The 22,347-nt window shown below is 41.2% G+C and overlaps 1 protein-coding gene across 1 annotated transcript; it reads left to right on the top strand.

Annotated features, from left to right (window-relative positions):
• The first annotated feature begins 254 nt into the window (after positions 1 to 254).
• GOLT1A (golgi transport 1A) lies at positions 255 to 6,874 on the top strand. Its single transcript, XM_072133128.1, has 5 exons — positions 255 to 347; positions 1,815 to 1,906; positions 1,994 to 2,172; positions 5,440 to 5,503; positions 6,736 to 6,874. Exons 1-5 carry the CDS (start codon positions 323 to 325, stop codon positions 6,775 to 6,777), a joined length of 402 nt encoding a protein of 133 aa, XP_071989229.1. The 5' UTR covers positions 255 to 322; the 3' UTR covers positions 6,778 to 6,874.
• Positions 6,875 to 22,347: the final 15,473 nt, after the last annotated feature.

A 22,347-nucleotide genomic window follows, 5' to 3' on the forward strand; every position in this document is an offset into this window, starting at 1 on the left:
AGTTATTTAAAAAATCAAATATCTCAGTCTCAACAACATAACATTCATTTAAATTAATTTTGAATTCAATAAATGGGTGCATTTCAAGCCACTACTTGCAGATGAAGGTATTTGGGTAGAATGTGATATGATAGCTAACGATAGATTGTATTGTGTAGCATAATTCTCAAATTATGCTCTAGTTACATCACTGCCTATGCTGCTTTAGGAGTTAACATTCCAGCTGATTTCTTCATATTCCAAGGGTCATTTTGGATAGAACACGTAAACTAGGAAGTGGAGGAGAAGACAGTACGTCTCCTACATGCGCCCCCTTCACTGAATGACAATGATCAGCGAAATACAGAGTGAGTGTGATGGCAAATGATTGATTGATCTTTTTTAACTATACTTCTTTTAACAGCATGACAAAAAATGAAAGCATGAAGCTAATCCCTTGTCAATAAACATATGACAATATACTTTCTATTTGATCTTCCTACTTCTTTACTATCCTGATATCACCATCAAAGATCACAGTAAGCGGAGGTGTCTCCTTTAAAAGACCTAATGAATGAACAGTAAATTATGTTTTAACAATATTCAATATAGATTTTATAAAGTCTCACTGTGCTCAACGCTTTATAATATATGCTCCAAAGACACCTAACCCATTATAGAAGTTAGCAGAGCAGATGTATCCTATGTGGCCAGAATATCTCTTTAACACACACACATATATATATATATATATATATATATATATATATATATATATATAGTTAAAAGGAATCTACAATCAAAATCGCCTTCCATTCTATAATCTAGTGTTAAAATTATTCTAATGAGCAAAATGTAATATGAATGGCCTTACCAAAGCACTTCTGAGCTATAGCTTTGCAGGCTGTTACAGTGTGCCGGAGCACCTCCCGTTCTGTGTTGAAACTTACTCTGCTGAAGTGAGATTACATTAAATTAAATAAGGTTAGGTTTCTCATATTTGTGTATGAACTGCTGTTTTTCATAGAATCTAAAATTCTTAAAAGCCAGGCCAGGGAGAATAATATGGAGGTCAGCTTTCCACTCTTTCCTACCACTTGCAGTTCTATGTCCTTATTTTTTTTTATATATATATATATTTTGGGAAAACTCTTTAATAAATGATTAGGCTATCCAGGCTTGCCTGCTTTATGAGTACTGTTCTGATAACTGTCACGGTTGATCCGCGACCCACGTCCCAGGATGTTGGTTGCAAACACACCCGTGCCTCTCCGCAGCCCCCGGCTCCCCACCCTGCCTTACCTGTCCATGTTCCTGCTTTGGCAGCCCAGCGCGCGTATCCCCGCCTCCTAGGGTGCGCGTGCCGCCACTCAAAGATTTAAAGGGCCTGTGCACTGCTAATTGGTGCTGGCCATTTCCAGGAAATTGATAAAAGCCAGCCTCTCCCAACATTCTCTGCCGGATCTTTGTGCCTAGTGCCTCAGAGAAAGCTGTTCCATGCGATTTACTGTGTTTCTGTATCATCGTTGTGACCTCGGTTACGTTATTGACTCCGATCCCGTGCTGCCTGTCCTGACCTTCCGCTATGTCCCCGACTCCAATCCTGTGCTGCCTGTCTTGACCTTCTGCCTGTCCCTGACCATGAGTTTGCCTTGGCTGCCACCGAGGACAAAGTTGCTCCAGTGGAACTACCTGGTGGTACCAAGCCGCAACAAGTCCAACCTGCTTTGGGGCGGGCTCTGGTGAAAACGGGGTTCCACTTACATCCCGGTTCCAGGTGTCGGCTTATGTCATCGTCCGGACAATAATTTTATTTTTTCTCATTTCTCTTTCAGAGCTTGGTGCCGGTTTGGTAGGATTTGGTATTTTCTTTCTAATATTCGGGGTGTTACTTTATTTTGACAGCGTTCTCTTAGGTTTTGGAAATGTAAGTTATTACTTTTAGATCTTTCATTAGCCTACAATAATAGGTTTAAAAAAGTCTTTTGACAGATTGTCTATGTTCTATTTATAGATATTGTTCCTGACAGGCCTTGCACTGATTATTGGCCTCAGACGGACTTTTAGCTTCTTCTTCCAGCGACACAAACTGAGGGGCAGTTCCTTTTTTTTAGGGGGAGCAGTGCTGGTCCTTTTCCGTTGGCCACTAATAGGAATGGTGTGTGAATTATATGGCTTCATCAGTCTTTTCAGGTAAAAATCATATGAAAGCATTTAAAGATCCAAGAAACAAGTACATGAACCATTTATTACAAGGATAACTGTATTGCTAACTAACTAACACACAAGCAATGGCGCTGTACTCTCTGGGGAATATTTATCAGGGCCTCTGTGCCACGGTAGTGGCGCAGAAGCCCTGAAATAATCGCAAATGCTAGCTTATTGCTAGCACTTGTGATTAATTAGCCCTCTCCGCCACCTTCACACAAGAGGGCCGTGATGGGAGGCGTGGCCAGCTGTGTGGAGTCGGCATGGGGCGTTACTGCCCCAGCGCTTGTGCACTCGCTTAGCCTTGGGTAGAATAAATGCTGCGCAGCAACCCTCTTGATGTATTGCGCGAGCGCCGGCATATAATAGATATCCCCCTTTGTGTCCATTAATGGGATTGGCCTTTACCTGATGTTTTTTGCAATGTGTGCATAAGTGTGGGAGGGGGGGATATTAGGTAATTTACCAGTATACATCTATTAAAAGTTCTGTACCACTTTATTGCTATGCAAATTGAAGCCTCCTGTCTTTTTCCTCGTCAGCTAGACATTCCTGACCATAAAATGGCCGCAGATGGAGGGTCATGTTATCTCTATCTGTCAATTAGAAATTGCCCTGCCAGGACCTTGACCTTATACCGTATATACTCGTGTATAAGCTGAGTTTTTCACCACAAAAATGGGCTGAAAAACCCTATTTTGGCTTATACTCGAGTCTATGAAAAAAAACTCTGTCCTCACCTTTCCGACGCCCTTCCCGCAGGTATTCTCTTCTGTCTTCAGCTCTGGATCTGTCTCCAGGTCCTCGTACATTGCTTTGCGCACAGCATGAAGTAAGGGGGCAGGCACTAGCTATATATTGGGGGAAGGCACTAGCTATATACTGGGGGGCAGGCACTGGATATATTCTGGGGGGCAGGCACTAGCTATATATTGGGGGAAGGCACTGGCTATATACTGGAGGGCAGACACTGGCTATATACTGAGGGCAGGCACTGGCTATATACAAGGGGGTGCTGGCTATATACTGGGGTGAAGGGGGCAGACATTGGCTATATACAAGGGGGGTGCTGGCTATATACAAGGGGGGCAGGCACTCTATATGCAAGGGGGCTGCTGGCTATATATTAGGGGACAAAGGGCTGGCTATATACTAGGGGGCTGCTGGCTAAATACTGGGGGACATGGGCTACTGGCTATATACTGGGGGCAGGGGACTACTGGCTATAAACTAGGAGGCAGGCGCTGGATATATACTGGGGGCCAGAGGCTGGCTGTATGCTGGTGGGCTGCTGGCTATATACTGAGGGGGGGGGGCATGTGCTTGCTGGCTATATACTGGGGAGGATATTACCAATGCACTTCCCACCTTTTGCTTATACTCCAGTCAATATGTTTTTCCAGTGTTTTGTGTTAAAATTAGGTGCCTCCGCTTATTCTAGGCTTATCATAAGGTCCTGACAGAGCGATTGTCCATGAACAGATATAGAGATCACATTTATGGTCAGGAATGTCTGGCTGATGAGGAAAAAGGCTTCAGTTTACATATGAATAAAGTAAGACAGAGCTTTTAATAGGTATATTGGTAAAATTACCTAATATCCTACCCCCACACTTACAAACATAGTACAAAAAACATGATTGGCTAACCCCTTTAACCTTCTAATGCCATGGCCCTTTTCCATTTTAGGACTTCCGTTATGTATCCCCTACCATCTAATTTGGGGAAATTAGCAAACATTTGATCAATTTCTATTAATATTTTTATTGGTGGTGAAAAAAACATGGGCATGAGAATACTTATTGGGGCTCATTTACTAAGGGTCGTCGTGCGCCCTTTAGTCGGACTGTGTGCCTTTCAAAGGGTTAAAACGGCTTGCACAGGTATATAATAAGTGTGTGCACTGGGATTGTGGTGCACACAAACCATTTGTGGTGCAGCTGCGATGGCTTCCATGCAACACAAATTAGGGGGCATGCCATCGGCTGGTCCGACTGATTCGGACTGAGCGCGGTATTTAACTTTTAAATTGTGTCGCAAGCCCTATTTTTAATATGCACCACAAAAAAGATGGTGAACTCGGTCAGGTCTGAGCGGGGAAGTGACACATTCATGATTTCAGGCGCATGATCTTAGTGAATCGCCACACGCTACATTATAGATGGACAATGCACTTTCAGTGAACTCCGGTGACCGTGTAAGTAAATGCGCCTCAATGGGGCAGATTTATCAAGCAGTCTGAAAGTCAGAATATTTCCAGTTGCCCATGGCAACCAATCACAGCTCAGCTTTCATTTCACCAGTGCTCATGAATATTTTAAAGGGGAGCTGTGATTGGTTGCCATGGGCAACTGGAAATATTCTGACTTTCAGACTGCTTGATAAATCTGCCCCATTGTGTCTATTGAGATTATTGAGATTTTTATTATTTATTATGAACATGTAATGAATAGATCGCTCGTACTATGTACTGCGAAATAACATGGTGACAAATTCCGTGAAATATTAAGATGATACATAATATATAATTTTTTTTCTTTGATTTAATTTTGCCTGATGCATAAATTCATTTGTGACACTATAATAAAGTGATTATTTTAGCTGGTAAAATAAAGAACAGGGTAAACTTTATACCAAAAGTGGTCCCATAATGCTCCATCTTCCATAATGACCATTTACTAATTGCTGTGGATCATTGTGCAGAAATCAACCTTAGTAATGTAAAGGTCTGCCGACTGGTCTATGCGGAATTGCGCTGGGATCCACACCAGAAACAAGATAGTTTCTTCTTCTTGTGGAATGGCTCTGGGATTTCTACTGGAGTAAATCCTGCAGCCATTCTGCAACGTGCGCAGATATCCTTAGTCTCCAGGCATGAGAGAATCAGAAGGTAACAGTTCTCCTTATGGAGAGGTTGCCAATTAAGGCCTCCTTATAGGTCTTACCTTCTGACCCTAGTCAATAGCCTCTCACACAGCCAAACCAGTTCCCTATGCTGAACTGAGGAGACCCAACCGGGTCGAAAGAGTGTGGTCTACAGTTAGGAATCTGTTACTTCTGGAAAAGATATACTGGTTTGGCTTAATCCCACATCATGTTATTAGGCTTCTTGTAGGTCATACTCGGTATTAAAGAGGCATTGTTTTCCATTTAACACCTTGTAAAACATATTTGCATATTTCCCGGCATGAAAGGATAGGAGTTGCAATTATTGCAAAACAATATCTTCATTTAAGGTAATTTTTTTTTCAGAGGATTCTTCCCATTAGTTTTTGGATTCCTGGGATCACTGGGCAATATTCCTTTTCTTACCAAGGTAATTATAATTACATAGTAGTGAATTGTACTTTATGATGACCAAAGATATAAAACTTACCTAACAAAAAATAAAACCATTCCTAGATAATAATATTAAATATTTTGTAATTGAATTATGTTTACTGTATAGCCCATTGTCCTAGTTTCAGTGAATGGTTTGTTGTTTACATCTTAAAAATCTCAACAGGTCTAATATTTCGCGTAGCTAAAAGTTTGCTAAAGTTATGTTGAGAATTAGCAATGCTCTGGAATAGATCCCAGCAGAGGATAGTACTTGGAGCTTTAACAAGGGAAAATGTTGTGTTACACAATGGTATTTAAACCACAATGTGATCAAAGAAACAAGGCACAGTAAATAACATACCAAAAAATACATAGGAAGGCATCATGCACATGACCATGTGGTCTTTTCTGTACAGGACGTATAGCAACGCATTGCACCATATCTGTATAAAATACATTGGGCTGGCAAATCACTGATGAATGAGTATTGGCTGGATGACAGAATGCACCTCCCACTGGTTCTGGATGCTGCACGTATATACGGCCGCATACTGTGCACAGCCGTATGCAGCACGTATTTGGCCTGTATTTTATACATTCCTATTGACTTCTATGGGCTGTACAGAGCGGAAATACGGTGGAAAATAGGACATGCTCTATATTTTTATACAGCTCACTCACGGTACGGTGGACAATACGGCCATGTGCATAGATGGCCGTATTGCCATTGAAATGCATGGGGCCTTATTCCGGCCATATATACGGCTGCTTTTATACGGTTGTGTGCATGAGGCCGAAAAGCTTTATTCATATAACAGAAAATATTCAGATATATATTTTCACTTATTGTATTATACAAAGTGGTTTGCCTACAGCTGTATACAGATGTCAGTATAATTTTTTTTTCACTGTATGTCATTAATATATCAGATAACAAATCGGGACAGATTTATCAAGTGTCTGAAAGTCTGATTATTTCTAGTTGCCCATGGCAACCAATCACAGCTCAGCTTTCATTTTCCAGTGCTCATGGATATTTTAAAGGGGAGCTGTGATTGGTTGCCATGGACAACTAGAAATATACTGACTTTCAGACACTTGATAAATCTGCCCCATCATGTCCATTTTCATGTTTTTCTTTTATTATGTATATGGAATTGCTTTAGAAAAGAAAGAAAACATAGGATGCGGTTAAAGCATTAACTATTACATTTGAATATTTTTCAGCTTTTTCAGAGCCTGGCAGGAGGTGATACAACCATGGTATAACTACAAATAGATGAGCATAAAACAACACGCACGTTCAAGCTTACAAATCTGTAAAAGTCGGACCTGCGGGTCAATCCATTATCACAGCCATTAGTTCCGTTCTATATAGTTATTATTATGAAAGTTAAACTTTTATAATTAATAAAAAAATATTTTGTAGACACTTCCTAGTCAGAAATATTTTTTACATCTCTTAAAAGTATTTTATCAGCTCTTGAGAGTTTTTACGTTATCTATATCAGTATCTGTCTATAATAAAAATAATAAAGCTTTATTTAAATAGTGCCATCATATTCCACAGTGCTGTACAAATCATGGGGTACATATAGAAAAAAAACATACCGTAATAGTTATTAGTAATAACATAATCCGATGAATCAATGGGAATGATGGTCCTGGTTGCAGCAAATTACAGTCTATGAGATTTATCTATCTTTGTGTTGCACAGATCTATAGCATTTTGAGGTAGTTAATCAAGTTAAATTTCCTTTTTCAAACTTAGATGTAGATCGGTGTTAAGGGCATATAAGCCCCCGCCCCCAACCTAGGCAGATCTCTTTGTCCATATGAGAGATATTAGGCAGGCGGCATACTTAAAAACCATTCTTAAAGATGAACTAGATTTTTTTAATTCAATCTGGGAAGAGGAAAGATCTGGGGCTATTACTCAATGAGGTTGTTCCCATAGCTACACCCCCATTATGTATCTGCTTCTGTAGTGTATAGTTTGTTCTATTTGCTTTTTGCTCCATTCTCTTCTCACCTGGATGCCTGTTTTCGCTGCAGAGGAATCCATTGCTGCCCCTGACTGTCCTCGGAACTCTCATTATGTGTTTTTTTTATACCGGTATGCATTACATGAAGCTTTGGTCCGTGTCTTAGTATTTTTCATTATTTTGGAAACTTATTTTAAATAAAAATATAGTTTAGAAAAGTGTGAATAAAGGAAGCAATAAATCAAACACAGTGGGAAAAGCTAGTAACTCCTCATCCATCAGGAAACCAAGGTCCTTCTCCCATCGTACCCTTGCTGGTTCAGGGGTCTGTTTAATGTGAGTGGATAGTAACTCTCTGCACAGGAATCCATTAACTTCTGAAATAAGCAGAGGACCCCATCTGGAAAGACATCCCCCATATAGAACACGCCCCCTAGCCCTCCATCTAGCCCCTTTAGGCAGTAGGGAAAGTTTGGAAAGAGCTGAGAGCAAACTCTCGCCCACAACAAAAAAGTTGGTGTAGCATGGGGGATATCCCCCTAGTCCTTCTGTCCCCTTCCTCTCACTCAGAATGAACAGCAAAAGGATGCTCCCATGTGCAGCCATTAATGGGCTACTACGCAATAGCACAGGATCAGAACAGGATCAGTCTCTTTAAGGGCAGCGCCGAGATGAGTGGCCCCAGTGTCCAACCACGTTGAGACTTCTTCCAGGGTGTCAAAGAACTGGGCTTGCTCTCCGTCCATAATGCGGATCCTAGCAGGGTAGAGTATGGTGTATTTTAAGTTTGACTCCCGTAGGCATTTTTTAACGTGCACATATTGTGCACACTTCTTCTGCATCTCCACAGTGCAGTCTGGGAATACCATGACCTCCGCACTCTAAGATTACCCTGCTTTCTGGACAAACTGAGAATGGTATCTCGGTCCCTATAGTTGATGAATTTAGCAATGAAGGTACGCGGTGGAGCGCCAAGTGGTGGAGGTTGAGGTAGAATGTGGTGCACCCATTCCACCACAAATTTTTCATACAACTTGCACACATACCACACCTGTAGAATCCTTTGAAATGTAGATTTGTTATTCTTCTTTCTAATGGTAGGTGCTATTTTGTTACCTAAATTTTCTTCATCTATTTATTTATTTGTTTATTTATAGGATTTTTTTTAGGTACAATGGGGGTCATTTACTAAGGGCCCGATTCACGTTTCCCGACGTGTTACCCGAATATTTCCAATTTGCGCTGATTGTACCTGAATTGCCCCAGGATTTTGGCGCACGCGATCGAATTGTGGCGCATCGGCGCCGGCATGCGCGCGACGGAAATCAGGGGGCGTGACCGAACGAAAACCCGACGTATTCGGAAAAACCGCCACATTTAAAAACCGAAAATGTGTTGCTTGGGAAGCGCTTACCTTCACCTGGTCCAGCTCGGTGTATTCTGGTGCGTTCAGATGCATTTCAGCGCAGCAGCGCCACCTGGTGGACGGCGGGGGAACTGCCATCATAAATCCCGGCCGGACCCGAATCCAGCGCAGAGAATGCGCCGCTGGATCGCGAATGGGCCGGGTAAGTAAATCTGCCCCAACATGTTTAATAAAAGCTCTGGTTAACCATTTTACTTGATCATTCCTGTTGTCCGCCAAATCTGATGTTGCCCACTAGATTTGGTTAAGAGTTCATCAGAAAAGCCCAAATATTATCCTCAACTCCTCCTGCATTCAGCTCTGCTTTCTTATACCCAAATAGTAATCCAGCTACGTATTAAGTGGAACAGCTTAAAATAGTCCAAAGACACAGCCTGCTATATAAATACTATGCTGTACACCAAAATGACTTTTGTAAAAATGCAAAAATCTTTATTTCATATAAGACAATTACACAGACACACATTAGTTTAACAAATTAATAAAAAATGGGACCCACAAATTTAAAAAGTAGGGCAGACCAACAAGTACAAACAAGTTACTGGGATTAAATACAGGATTTATTTCAATCATATTGGGGTAGATTTATTAAGGGCTTTGTGACGCACTTTAGTTGGACTGTTCACGTTCTTCATGGCTAAAACAGATTGCACAGGTATTTAAGAAGTGTGTGCGCTGCAATTGTGTTGCACATGACCCTTTTGTGGTGCAGCTGCTCTAGCAACACAGATTACGGGCCGTGCTGTCGGGCGCTCCGACTGATTCAGACCGAGCGCCATATTTAACTTTCAAATTGTGTTGCACTCCCTATGTTAAAGATACACCGCAAAAAAGATGGTGAACTTTGATGGACCTGTGCGGGGAAGCAACACATTCATGTTTTCTGGCGCACGATCTTAGTGAATCGCCGCACACAGCATTATAGACTGCATTCAGTAAACTGGAGTGACCTGGTAAATAGATGTGCTCCATTATGCATCAAAATCCTATTGCATGCTTTCCCTTTAAATCTAGCAGCCACAACAATATAATTACTTATCGAACATGTAGTCTCTAAATGTTGGAGAACCAATAGGAAGGAGGAAATTATAATGATATCAAGAGTTTATTGATAATTCTACTGATATTGGGAATGTATTGGTCTACTTTCACATTTCAAGTTTGTCAATGAGATGTAGAAACTCCATATCACTTCTGATGCACCCAAGCTGCCCCTGAATTCTGAAATAGAAAATCCTCTGATCTAGGTACACCCAATGAGCTTCTAGTAAACAGCGATAGGGGAGCAGCAGTAAACCAACATGATCACTACACAGTACTGTACACAGGACTGTCAACTTAACAAAAAAATGGTCTGAGTATTGGATTCCCAACAATATGATATTGAGGCCCTTTAAAGCATTGATCACACATTTCAAAATGCCCCTAAAGACTGGACACTCCCTAAATAAACAGGCATAATTAAACAGGCAGCAGAACATTTAGCAGAATTTCTGTATGATGTGTACATGCTTAACCAGTACCAGCTGTATGGCTCTGGTGTTGATCACCAGCTTTTGTTTCAAGAGCACCAACAAAGAAGTTATATCTCATTATTGCTACAGCTGTGGAAACAGAGACTAGTGGAAAGAACTGTGCATTGGGTCACAAATCTTAGTGCTACTGAAAAGACAATTAGTTCTCATGTTTGCTCTTACCATTTCTATATGTAGTAAGCTTGGTTCTGTTACCATATCTATGCAGAAATATTGTATAGTAAATTTAAAGTATCATCTGTACAGTAAGCTTGGCTCTGTTAGCATATCTATACAGGAGCCTTGGATCTCTTAAAATATCTATACAATAATCTTGGTTTTGTTACCATAATTGTACAGTTAGCTTGGTTCTATTACCATATTTATACAGTAAGCTAGATTCTTTTACTATATCCATAAATTAAGTCTGGTTCTTTTACCATCCCCATTTAGTAAGCTTGGTTCTATTACCATATCTATGAAGAAATATTTAATCTGTTGTCATATCTGCAAAGTAAGGTTGTTTTTTTCTGAATCTATAAAGTACCGTATATACCGGCGTATAAGACGACTTTTGAAGACAGAAAAATCTTCTGTCTTCTCTGGGGTCGTCTTATACGCCGGTAATCGTCTTATACGGCGGCATGGAGAGGGCTCACAGGCTGAGCCCTCTCCATAGCCGGTAAGTCTTTGCTGCATATTGCAGCAAAGGCTTACCGGTAACACCCGCGATCGGTGCTCCGTTGGCCCCGTTGGCCCCGATGTCCGCACTGTGCTGTCTTCAGTCTTCCGCGCCGTCTTCTTTCTTCTGCTGGGCGCCGCCATGTCTTTCCCCGGGTCGGCCCGGCAGAAGAAAGAAGACGGCGCGGACATGGGGGGAGCATCGGGGTGAGTATATGTTTATTTTTTTTTAATGCTGGGCTCTATACTACTGGGGGCTGTGCTGTATACTACTGGGGGCAGTGCTGTATACTACTAGGGGCAGGCTGTATACTACTGGGGGCTGTGCTGTATACTACTGGGGGCAGTGCTGTATACTACTGGGGCAGTGCTGTATACTACTGGGGGCTGTGCTGTATATTACTGGGGGCTGTGCTGTATACTACTGGGGGCAGTGCTGTATACTACTGGGGGCAGTGCTGTATACTACTGGGGGCTGTGCTGTATACTACTGGGGGCTGTGCTGTATACTACTGGGGCTGTGCTGTATACTACTGGGGGCTGTGCTGTATACTACTGGGGGCTGTGCTGTAATGGTAATGTTGTTGTTGTATGCCTTATGTTTATGAGCGACAGTTTTCCTGCTATATACCTGCATGTCATAAGAATTTACATTTAAAAAAGGACCATGTTCAATTCAAATCTGTTTTTTTTTTTAAATTTTTACCGGTGTTTTGTATGCGTTGGAAAAGGGGTAGTCTTATACGGCGAATATATCTTAAACTCTATATTTTAAACAGGAAAGTAGGGGGGTCGTCTTATACACCAGGTCGTCTTATACGCCAGAATATACGGTAAGCTTGGTTCTCTTGCTGTATCTATACGGTAAGCTTGTAAACGTATCTATAAAATAAGCTTGATTTTCTTACCGTACGTAAGAACCAAACTTATGTAAATAACTGTCAAGGTCTGGGAGATAACTTCTATATAATTGTTGAGTCAATTTAGTTACTATGCCTAAGTAACAATATTTTTTCTATCTTTAAGTGACGATCCTTATAAAAGCATTGTGCCGATCAGGATGACTGTTGGCCACTTTACCTCATGTTTTTAATAATGTATGTGTAAGTGTGGGGGCAGGATATTAGGTAATTTAAAATGGCTGCAGATGGAGGCTCATGTGATCTCTAACTGTGCATGAGCAATCACCAGTGATCATAGACATAGACATTTAATAAAGTACAAAAAACACTAAATCACAAAAAAAAACTCCCACATATTAGGTGTTGCCACGTCCATAACAATCTGTACAATACATCAGTAATATTATTGGACCTGCTTGGTAAACACTGTAAAAAAAACTTGCCAAAAATGTACACTTTTCATAGAATATCTTTACAAAAATGTTCCAAAAAGTGATAAAAAAAGACAACTCAACACAAATTACAAATAAGCCCTAAACCAGCTCTGTCAACCAAAAAAAATCAAGTTATGTCTCCAAAAAGTAAAATAAAAGAGATTTTCTCTATATTAGTTTTTCAGTAAAAATGGTAAAAATATATAAAATACTATATAAATGAGGTATCACTGTAATCGAAGTGATCTATAGAATAAAGATAATATAGTATTTTTTATGGTATCGTGTATGGCCCCAAAATAATAATGTAATGGGTCATACAAACAACAGGAAGGTACCTGGGAGTACCCGGGAGTAAAGTCTCTATGGGAAGAGTCTGGAGGGAGGAGTTTGTGGACCAGTGGGCCCCCTGAACCACCGCGGGAGATGGTATGAGGCCTGCAGTGGCAGCCAAGGTACAGGGATGTGCAGGAAACAGTCCAAGCCTGGGATGACAGCAGGAACACGGAGGAACACTGGAGACACTGGCACGGACTGGAGACACCGCTAGGCTGGAACCCTGGAAGGCACAGCAGGAAGCATATGGGAACGCTGGAGACAGGAGACACGGAGGCGTCTGGAAACGCTGAAAAACAGGACACACCAGGAGCGTATGGGAACGCTGGAGACAGGAGATACGGAGGCATCTGGAAATGCCAGATGAACATGGAGGCGCCTGGAACCGCTGGAAGACAGGAGCGTCTGGGAACTCTGGTGGACAATCACTTCAACAGGAACCACTGTGGGAACCGAGGTGTGGAAACCTTGGAAGTTCTATTAGAATGCTGAAGGTTCGGCCAGGAAGGAAGGGAGGTCCACATTATAAAGGGTGAGCCGGATTAGCCAGCACCAATCAGGAGGCCTTTAAATCTTGAGAAGTCTGCGTGTGCGCGCCCTAGCAGCGGGTGTCGCACATCCTGCAGGGAAGGAGGCGTGCGGCCTACATGCTGGGACCTGGAGCACAGACAGGAGCGGGTAGGGGGACGGGGACCAGCAGACAGCAGAGCACCGGTGTAACCGCAATCCGTGACATGGATTGCAGGAGCACCCGTGACAAATAGAAAAAGAGAGGAAACCAAAATTTACGATTTTCTTTCCTCCATACATTCAAGAGTTAATAAAATCTCATCAATAAGCTAAAGACCCACTAAATGAAGCCTTTGTAAAGTGCATCTAATGTCACAGAAAATAAGCCCTTATATGTCCAAATTGCCAAAAAAAAAAAAAGATTATATAAGCATTCAAATGTGACAAACGCAAATGTGCCATGGTGTGTGTGTAAGGGGTTAATATTAGCTTAGCTCCTTGCATGTAGCTGATTTGGGCAGCCTTTTACTGGAGTAGTCTGAGAGCTGGGTGGGTTGACTGCTACCATGTATCCAGGCAAGGGCTTGTCTTGCACTTATTAGCCAGGAGATTAAGCAGAGCTGAGATGTATGTGGCTTCTGGATTGAAGTGTTGGTCTCGTGTCTTTCTCCTGCTGTTGTCTCAGGACTGGGTCAGAGACGCTGGAGGGCTGTAACCTTAAAGATTGTATGTGAGAATAAGCTATCTTATGTTAAAGACTTTTGCTTCAGGGAAAAGTCAACTTTATGTTATACCTTCATTTTGCACCATGCTGAAGAGAGCTGCTTATTTTCATAAGAAGCTTAGTTTAACCCCTTCAGGACTCAACCTATTTTTGCCCCATGTTTCAAATCTGCCTGTGTCACTGTAAGTGGTTGTAGCTTTGGAACACTATAAGATATCCAGAGGATATAATTTCAAAGGATCATTGATAAATCTTAGACTCTTAAGTATAATAGGAAACAAGAATACAGTAAGTTTTTATGAGATGGAGACAAATCTCACTGGTGTTTTAAGATTAAAACTAATGTCCCGATTGTCACCACAAAATTTCAGTATGGTCATTTATAAGGAACTGCTGTATCTAGAATTTCTGCAGTCAACAGTCATTACAAGGTTGCATATGGTAAGAACTCGGTCAACGCTATCTGAATAGATATGAATTAACAATTGTGTCAAGTTGTGAGATAAAACTACTTAATTAATATCAGTACTACATACAGGAAATATGCAAGCAGACGTTATTGATCGTAGATATATTTGGTGCAGAGAGGAGTTTTATCTCATCTGCTAACAATATGCCACAAATCTGCCAAGTGCACTGGGTGTTGTGAGTAATACATGCAGAATGGTACAGCCATCAATTGAGACGGATGTGTAGAATTGGACAGGTTATTCACAATATCTGGAGTATGTCCCAAATTCTGGAATACCCTTGGGAAATGTGCAGCCTCATTGGAAATATAAGTTAAATATAAGTTAATAGTTATACATTTCAAAATCTACTTGTGGTCACAAAGATTTGCCTGAATATGTCTTTAATTCTCCTGCACAGTGGTATTAGCTTGGTAGCCATAAAGCATTTGAACCAGTTTAGTTTCAAAACTTCATTTTTTCTTTTACTTGCATAAAAAAACAAACCCAAGAGCATGTGGGGCTGCTGATGTAAAAGACTTATGCTACTGAGTATATATTCTGGAATGCATTACCCATTTGTTCAATTGGATTATATTGTTCAAGTGCCTGTCTGCGAAGGGGATGTCTCTTCAAGTGCTGATGTCACCTGGTTAAGGTATATAAGACAGTTATTTAGAGTGGAGAAGAACTCAGGGGTATGAAAGAGCTGACATCCAGTGAGCCTGCCTTTCACAGTAAAGGGGACATCACCAGGATCCAAACCTATAAGAGGTAAGTGATTTAAAAACATTGTTGATTGTTGAAATTGTATGTTGAAAAGATAACTTTAGTCCTCCAACTGTCAGAAGAAAAGTGGTTCATGATTACTAAGAATTAATAACAAAGTACATACAGGGATATAAGCAGAGAAAGGAAATATAAATTAATTAGTGAAAATGGTTGAAGAAACATGCATTTTTCTCTCTTCCCCACATTTTCCAGCTCCCCCTATTTCCATGAGTAGAGAACTGAAGGATGCTTTGTAGTTAGAGAACTGATTGATTTGTCAATGATGCTTCTGTTCAGTTTGATGTTGTCTTATTTTGATCCAAACTTAAAAGACCAAAAGGTTAAGGCAAACATAAGACTAAAGGTTAAATGTACTAACAACAGTATTTCTGCCGTACCGTAAACTAGTCATTATCATAATGTCACTTTTGGCATTCTGTCTATAAGCATTTACAACTCCAATATTTCCATCATTAACTAAATAAAACAAACTTTTCACTAGATAATTTCAGTGTATATTTAACTGCAATAGATATGCCAGCAATTTCATATACGTTTACTACATGGAATCTTGGGCTTTGTGGTGTCAAATCCATTCAAATCTGGAGTATCCACAAATCATTTCATAATCTTTCTTACTCTTTATGTTAATGAGGCATAAAAATGGAGGTGACTAACAAGAATACATTTTATGTTTTGGTGTCTTTAGGATCAAAAGCACAGTATGATGATATTTACTGCTTTCTATCTGCTAATTCTGGTGGTGGGGATCAACCTTGGAGAGCCTGCTGAAAGACCCTTATATGACTCCACATCCACAGGTATTAACTAATTAAATTCATCATATGGATATATGCAATTCCGTTTATGTACTGAGAAAATATACATTAGGCACCAGAGTTTGGATCGGACCACCTCAGCTATACCCCACATGGTTGTACTAATTTTTTATGCAGGCCATTAGTCTATAAAGCAGCCCAAAGATTTTCTTTGGTTAATTACTATAAATTTACTTTCCTCATTTAAGGGTGATTTATTATGGAAATTACAGGATTAGAATTCTTTGCTAACCCACACCACACTTTGACTCTTTAGCTTTCCTTATTCTTTGTCTGTGTAGGGCAAGACTTCAACACTTTAAACTGTAAAGTTATAATGATTATGTCAAATGTTAGTTTGCTTACAGATCCCATGATGACTTGTGTTCTCTCTCAAAGTAGTGTATCATTAAATCGATTTAGTTTCCCACTATGGTAAATCTACTGAACACTTTGACGTACACATATAGGATTTATTTGGCGACATCCTGGCAGCTTCCATCACATGGAGGAGCAAGGGACATGTAATAAGTGAATGAAATCATATATAAATCAGATACATGAAGTCTATAGCCTGTTCTGTGTGAGGGTTAATAGCTTATCTGCACAGAACTGATACTGTCGATGACAAGGTGGGGGACAGGCTGCAGCGTGAGGTGTAGAGACAGACAGAGAAAGTTATGTAGAATCACAGGCTGGGTTGGAGGAACTGATAGGGAACAGGGGAGATCTTGTACCTCACTATTCTGTGCAGGAGACATCTGCATCCACAGTCTTAAACATGTCCAGCTCTGTGAGCAGGGTGCAGCAGCTACTCCCTTCCCAGGAGTCTGTAAAGTTTGTTTATACTACAGACTCCAGGGCTTGTCAGCAAAGGCAGTGGAAGCAGCCACTGCTGCACTGAGATAATCGGAGGCGTATAGCAAAGAAACTGGTGGATTTAGGTAGCAAAGATAATAGGAAAAGTTGTTGTACATCCCAAGAGCTATTGATTTGTGGGAAAAAAAACCTTTAAAGGTACTCTTTAAGAGTGGCTGATTCGGAAAGGTATGCTTGAACATAGACTCTATTCATTGGCATGGCAATAAAGAACTGATACTGTATTGCAGGAAGTTTCACTTTGTTAGTCACTTTAAATTTTGAAATTACTTTTTCATTATTTAAAGAGTATTCAACCTTTAACCTCCATAGAAAAATTTGGATTACACTGCAGGGAAAACAATTTTCGAATTTGTCTAATTTCAGTGACAACTAACCCATGTAGGTCAAGATATGCCAGCACATGGTACTAGAAGGAACGAACAGAAGTCAGGTTTTGTGCATGAAGAAAATCAAGCTAGAGGTTAGGGCAGGTGGCATGGTCAAGACAGCAATATTCAAGACAAGCGAAACAGGGTTAGAAAAATCCTCAAGTTCATTAGCCAAATCTGAGGTCAAACTCAGACAAAACTATGATAAATCCTTAGCTTGAAATTAGATAACTTATTGCCAGGACACATTCTCCTAGGTGTTTTTAATAGCCAGGGATTTGTGATGATTGTTGGACTTGAACCCAGGATATATTCTAGCTCATTAAGTAGGAGGCCGGGTACATGGCTAGCATTCGGGATGGGCACAATGTAATACAAATAACTGAAATGCAGTGGATCTTTTGTTTTACAAAATTAAGTAATTATATTCTATATAAGTATTCATTCAGTTTTTCTACAGTTCCATTTCATTTGCAGAAATTATGTTAACTGTTTAATAATTACATTTTGAAAGCTTGAAGTCCAAAGAGTGTACAGCCTACTGTCACATTGTATTATTTTTATTTCAATGTATCATTACTATGCATCAATATGGAAAGCTTCTTTAGTGGTTGCTTCAAGCACTTAAAAAGTTTCCATTTATTAATTTATTACATTTTGGAACTTTATATTAAAATTGAAGCCTGATCAACTGGAAATATAAATGAAGAAGCTATCAAAGATCAGCAAAGGTGGTCATTAACTTAAAAGTTACATTGACAACAGCAAATAAAAATTTATTTCGTTGTTCTTTTTTGTAACAAAGAATGTTATATAAAATGTTAAATTCCAACTGATCTGCTATTTGTCTTACAGGCGATGAAATCACTTTGGTGCCTAGGCTCAGTCCGTTACCATGTCCAGACAAAATACCTCCTACATGGAGAGTGGAAAAATCTCCCATACTTGCCCTTTTGTGTAGAAGGAAGAAAATGTTCCCTTCTAGTCAACTATGGCCTTCTGATCTACAAATTCCCAGTCGAGTAATTCCTGCACCTGGAGGGGCTTTTTTGGTGGAAAGAGAAAAAGATCTGTCCGCTTATAACTGGAACTCATTTGGCCTAAGATATGGAAAGAGGAGAGTGGTTCAGTAAATTCTAAGGTTAAAATTTGGTAAAACCTGTATATTGTGGTGGTGGGGGTACACATTTTTTTCATCTTTCACCTCTGTTTTTTAGGTTTTCTACAATGCATTTATCAATGATGTTTAGAAAGTTGCGTAACTTCGATGAACATAGTGTTACCTGGTTCTAAGTTACAGGCCATGTTAGGATTTTCCAAATGAAACACGGTTTGCAATGAAATGTATCAGTGAAAATATCTCAGCTTTTCTGTCTGTAAACTGCTATGGAATAGAAGGTTAAAAATAGTCAAAAGAAAAGGTAAAACATTCCACATAATCTCTAATGATGGCACAAGAGGAGATCACAGGAATCCTGAAATGGATATTCCCACAGTATAATTCCAACCTGTCTCCATCAAACCCCTTTAAAAACTTTAGCATGCTTGGGGACTATTAGTTTTTGTTATTGCTACCCAGATTAGATCAGTGACCAGTAAAATATTATTGGCACCAATTAGTGAACATAGTTTAGGATGATTACTTCAGGTTGTTAGTTATTTTAGACATATTCAAATTCACATACATTTAAGAATTTTCTATATGCCAATCCTGGGGAATGGACCTGGTATAGAGTGCCTAAAAATTAGAAATAAGGGTCTGGTGGTTTCTGCTTTGAAGCTTGAAAAAATGTGAATGAAGCCCTGGATTAATATTCTTGACTGTAAATTAGTTCCAGTGCAAAATATGGAGAGTGATGTATTGTATGTAACTCTGTGTGTAATATGCGACACATTAACTAATTATAAACCATTCACCTGAACCATAGTATGGATTTAAACAGTTCTAGAGGTTTCCAAATATTCAAGCAAATGAAAATAATTATCTATTCTTCGGCTGACACCTTGAGTGTGCACCGTCAGTTGTTCCAGATGGCCACCTACAACTGAACTATTGAGGGGAAAAGATCCAGAAGCCAAAGAGCTCCTTTCATTGTAAAGCGGTTGTGCTGGGGTACTGCTCCTATTTAAATAAATGGGAGTGGCACTGTAGTGAGGCTGGGTTCACATCACGTTTTGTGTCATACGTTGTATGACACAGCTTGCTATGTCTTTCCATTCTGCTTTTTTTGATGGACAGAACGTTTAGTGGTGAGACAACAATGCCTCCATCTGCCACTATTTGTGAATGTACACTTAGATTATACAAAAAACGTGATGTATACCCAGTTTCACCTGGCATTGACTTTTATGCTGTGTTATACTTAATGAATGGATCCAGGCACTGTGACTGTGGTAATCTTCTTATATTTGTTATCTATGGCATCCTTTCTTATTAAGATCAATTTTTAAAAGTATGCTAATGAGCCAAAAGAGCTCCTGGGGTTTTGGGTGCTGAAGCTTCACAGGCTATTACTCTGACTTGCCCTCCCCACTGCTCCCTCAGTACCTCCCCCTCCCTTTGCCAGTATCACCCATGCAAGGTGGGTTTATTTAACTGAAAATTAATTCTGGCTTTTATTATGTTCAAAAATATAGCAGTGATGTGCATCAATGCAGAATTCACTAGTGTGTTAGAAATGGTAAAATACTAATAATGTCATTGTGGCTCTTATGTCACTTCCTTTGGAATAAAAAAAATGCTTTTTCATGATGCTGTGGTTTCATTTTTTCCAATCTAGTAAAAATATGAGGAGGTGATCTGAGGCAGCTCTGCTGGGGGGACTTGCTATCCGCTACCATCCAGTCCTTTGCCACCCCTACAAAGTGCCCACAAAACCCCATTGGGCTGTGGAGACCCCCAGCTTTTTGCCTTTCCGCTCCCGATCCTGTCAGGTACTGGGTGTCCCAGGCCATCTCTAACCCTCCAGTAGGCACATCAGCAGAGTCCCTGTGAATTTGAGGCCTTTGGAAGCCTTTTGGGGCATTTTTAAAGTTGTGGCCTACTGACAGGCCGGATCCGTGGCTAAGATTCGCAGCCATGGCCAATGGTACTCCATCCCCTGGACCGGAATTGGGCAGATTCTGGACTGCTCCAATCCACAGGGGCTCAGCATTTGGGCACCATTAGCCCTGAGTCCCTAAGTGCCCCTACAACGGTGCCCTGTGCTGGGGCCTGTCTGGACCTGGGGCCTGGGCCGGGATTTTGGGTGGCTGGCCATGTGAGACCTCCTTGGGGTTGGTGCTGGGCTCTGAGACCTGGCCCTCACCGAAGACATCCCCCTGTGTTGCCCCTGCTTGCTATGGCTGACTCTCACCAGTGACAAATTGCCAAGTAGCTCCGGTGGATGCTGACCTACTGGCGGCACCCCTCTCTGCTGCACTCTCTCTGAGGACTATACGGCATTATGCAACCGCTGTTACCCCCCAATACCCGTTTTGATACTGCTGCTAGACCTGCAGCCCTGTGTACCCCCAGGTCACCTGGGCCCACCCCTACACCCCTTCCTGCCCTGCATCCCTTTTTTCTTTTGCTTTAATGCTGTTTTGATAAACTGTGTGGACTGTTCCAGGGGGAATCCCCATTCGTGTTGCAGGTATAACGTCCGTATTGTGGGCCTCAGCACTCGGAGGGTTGAGATCCAGTTACGTTCCTGGCAAATCTGCTTACATCTAGCTACGGGTGTGATAACTTCTCATCCTTTGTGGTGGAACTAGCACACTGAATTCTCCCTAAACCTCCTCCACCTGGTGCACCTTCACGCACATTCATTGCTGTATTCCTTAACTAAGGGACTGAGATGCCATTCTCCGCTTGTCCAGAGAGCAGGGTAACCATAAAGTTAATAATGCAGAGGTCATGGTATTCCCAAACTTCTCTGTTGAGGTGCAGAAGAAGAGGGCACAATATGTGTCTTAGTGGTTAGCATTACAGCCTTGCAGCTCTGGGGTCCTGGGTTAATGTCCCAGGGTCAACATCTGCAAAGAGCTTTTATGTTCTCTCCATGTTTGCGTTGGTTTCCTCTGGGTCCTCCAAATTTCCTCCCACACTTCAAAACATACCAGCAGATTGATTAGATTCTTCTTCTCAGTGCATGTAAGTGCTTGTCTTGCGACACAAATTTGAATGTTAAATCCCACGCTTAGTCCGAATACGCCGATTTGTGTCGTGTGAAAGCTGGTGCGAGTGCGACACAATTCCCGGCGCGATCCCTGAAAAGTAGGCGAAAATGCAGCCACGGGACCCTTAGTAAAGAAGCCCCTATGTGTCTGCAGGAGACCCACCTGGAGGAGACTGGCTATACTAGCTCAAGAAGCTTGGATTGGTTGGGCCTACCACTGTGTTTTTTTCTCTAATGCTAGGGGAGTATCTATTTTTGTGTGCAGAAGTGTGTCTTTTAGGCTACATTCACTCTATGTATGCCCGTAACACATCGGCACCGGGGAAAGGAAAGGGTTGATCAACCCCGCCCCTCTCCATAGTAATATATGGCACATGGCGCCATATTCCGGGTATGGAACTGTACGGTGCCGCACTTCTGCTTCCCACCTATTGTGATTCCTATAGGCCCATCTCCCTTCTTCAAGTATATATAAACATTTTAGCTACAGTCTTGGCATGTACTGTTAATATGGCTATTGTGTTAATCATAGGCCCCAACCACAACGGTTTCATGCCAGGTAAAGCTATTGCTCATAACCTGCGCAGACCATTCCTGAGTTTCCAGGTGTTTCATGACAATGCTGTGTCAAGGGTCCTGATCACATTTGGATGCTGCCAAGGCCTTTGACTCAGTGAAGTGGCCTTACCTTTGGCTGGTGTTGGAACGGTTTGGCTTCCCTAGGAAGTTTGTGGCCTGGGTTTGCATGTTATATAAAACACCTTTGGCCTGTGTTCAGGGAAACTAATTCCCCTCCTGGTAGTTTTTGCTGACTAGAAGAACCCACCGTGCTTCCTACTATCCCCCCCACACAGGCCTTAGGATTAATTGGACTAAGTC

This window comes from Engystomops pustulosus, chromosome 2 (assembly GCF_040894005.1).
Source record: "Engystomops pustulosus chromosome 2, aEngPut4.maternal, whole genome shotgun sequence".
NCBI lineage: Eukaryota > Metazoa > Chordata > Amphibia > Anura > Leptodactylidae > Engystomops > Engystomops pustulosus.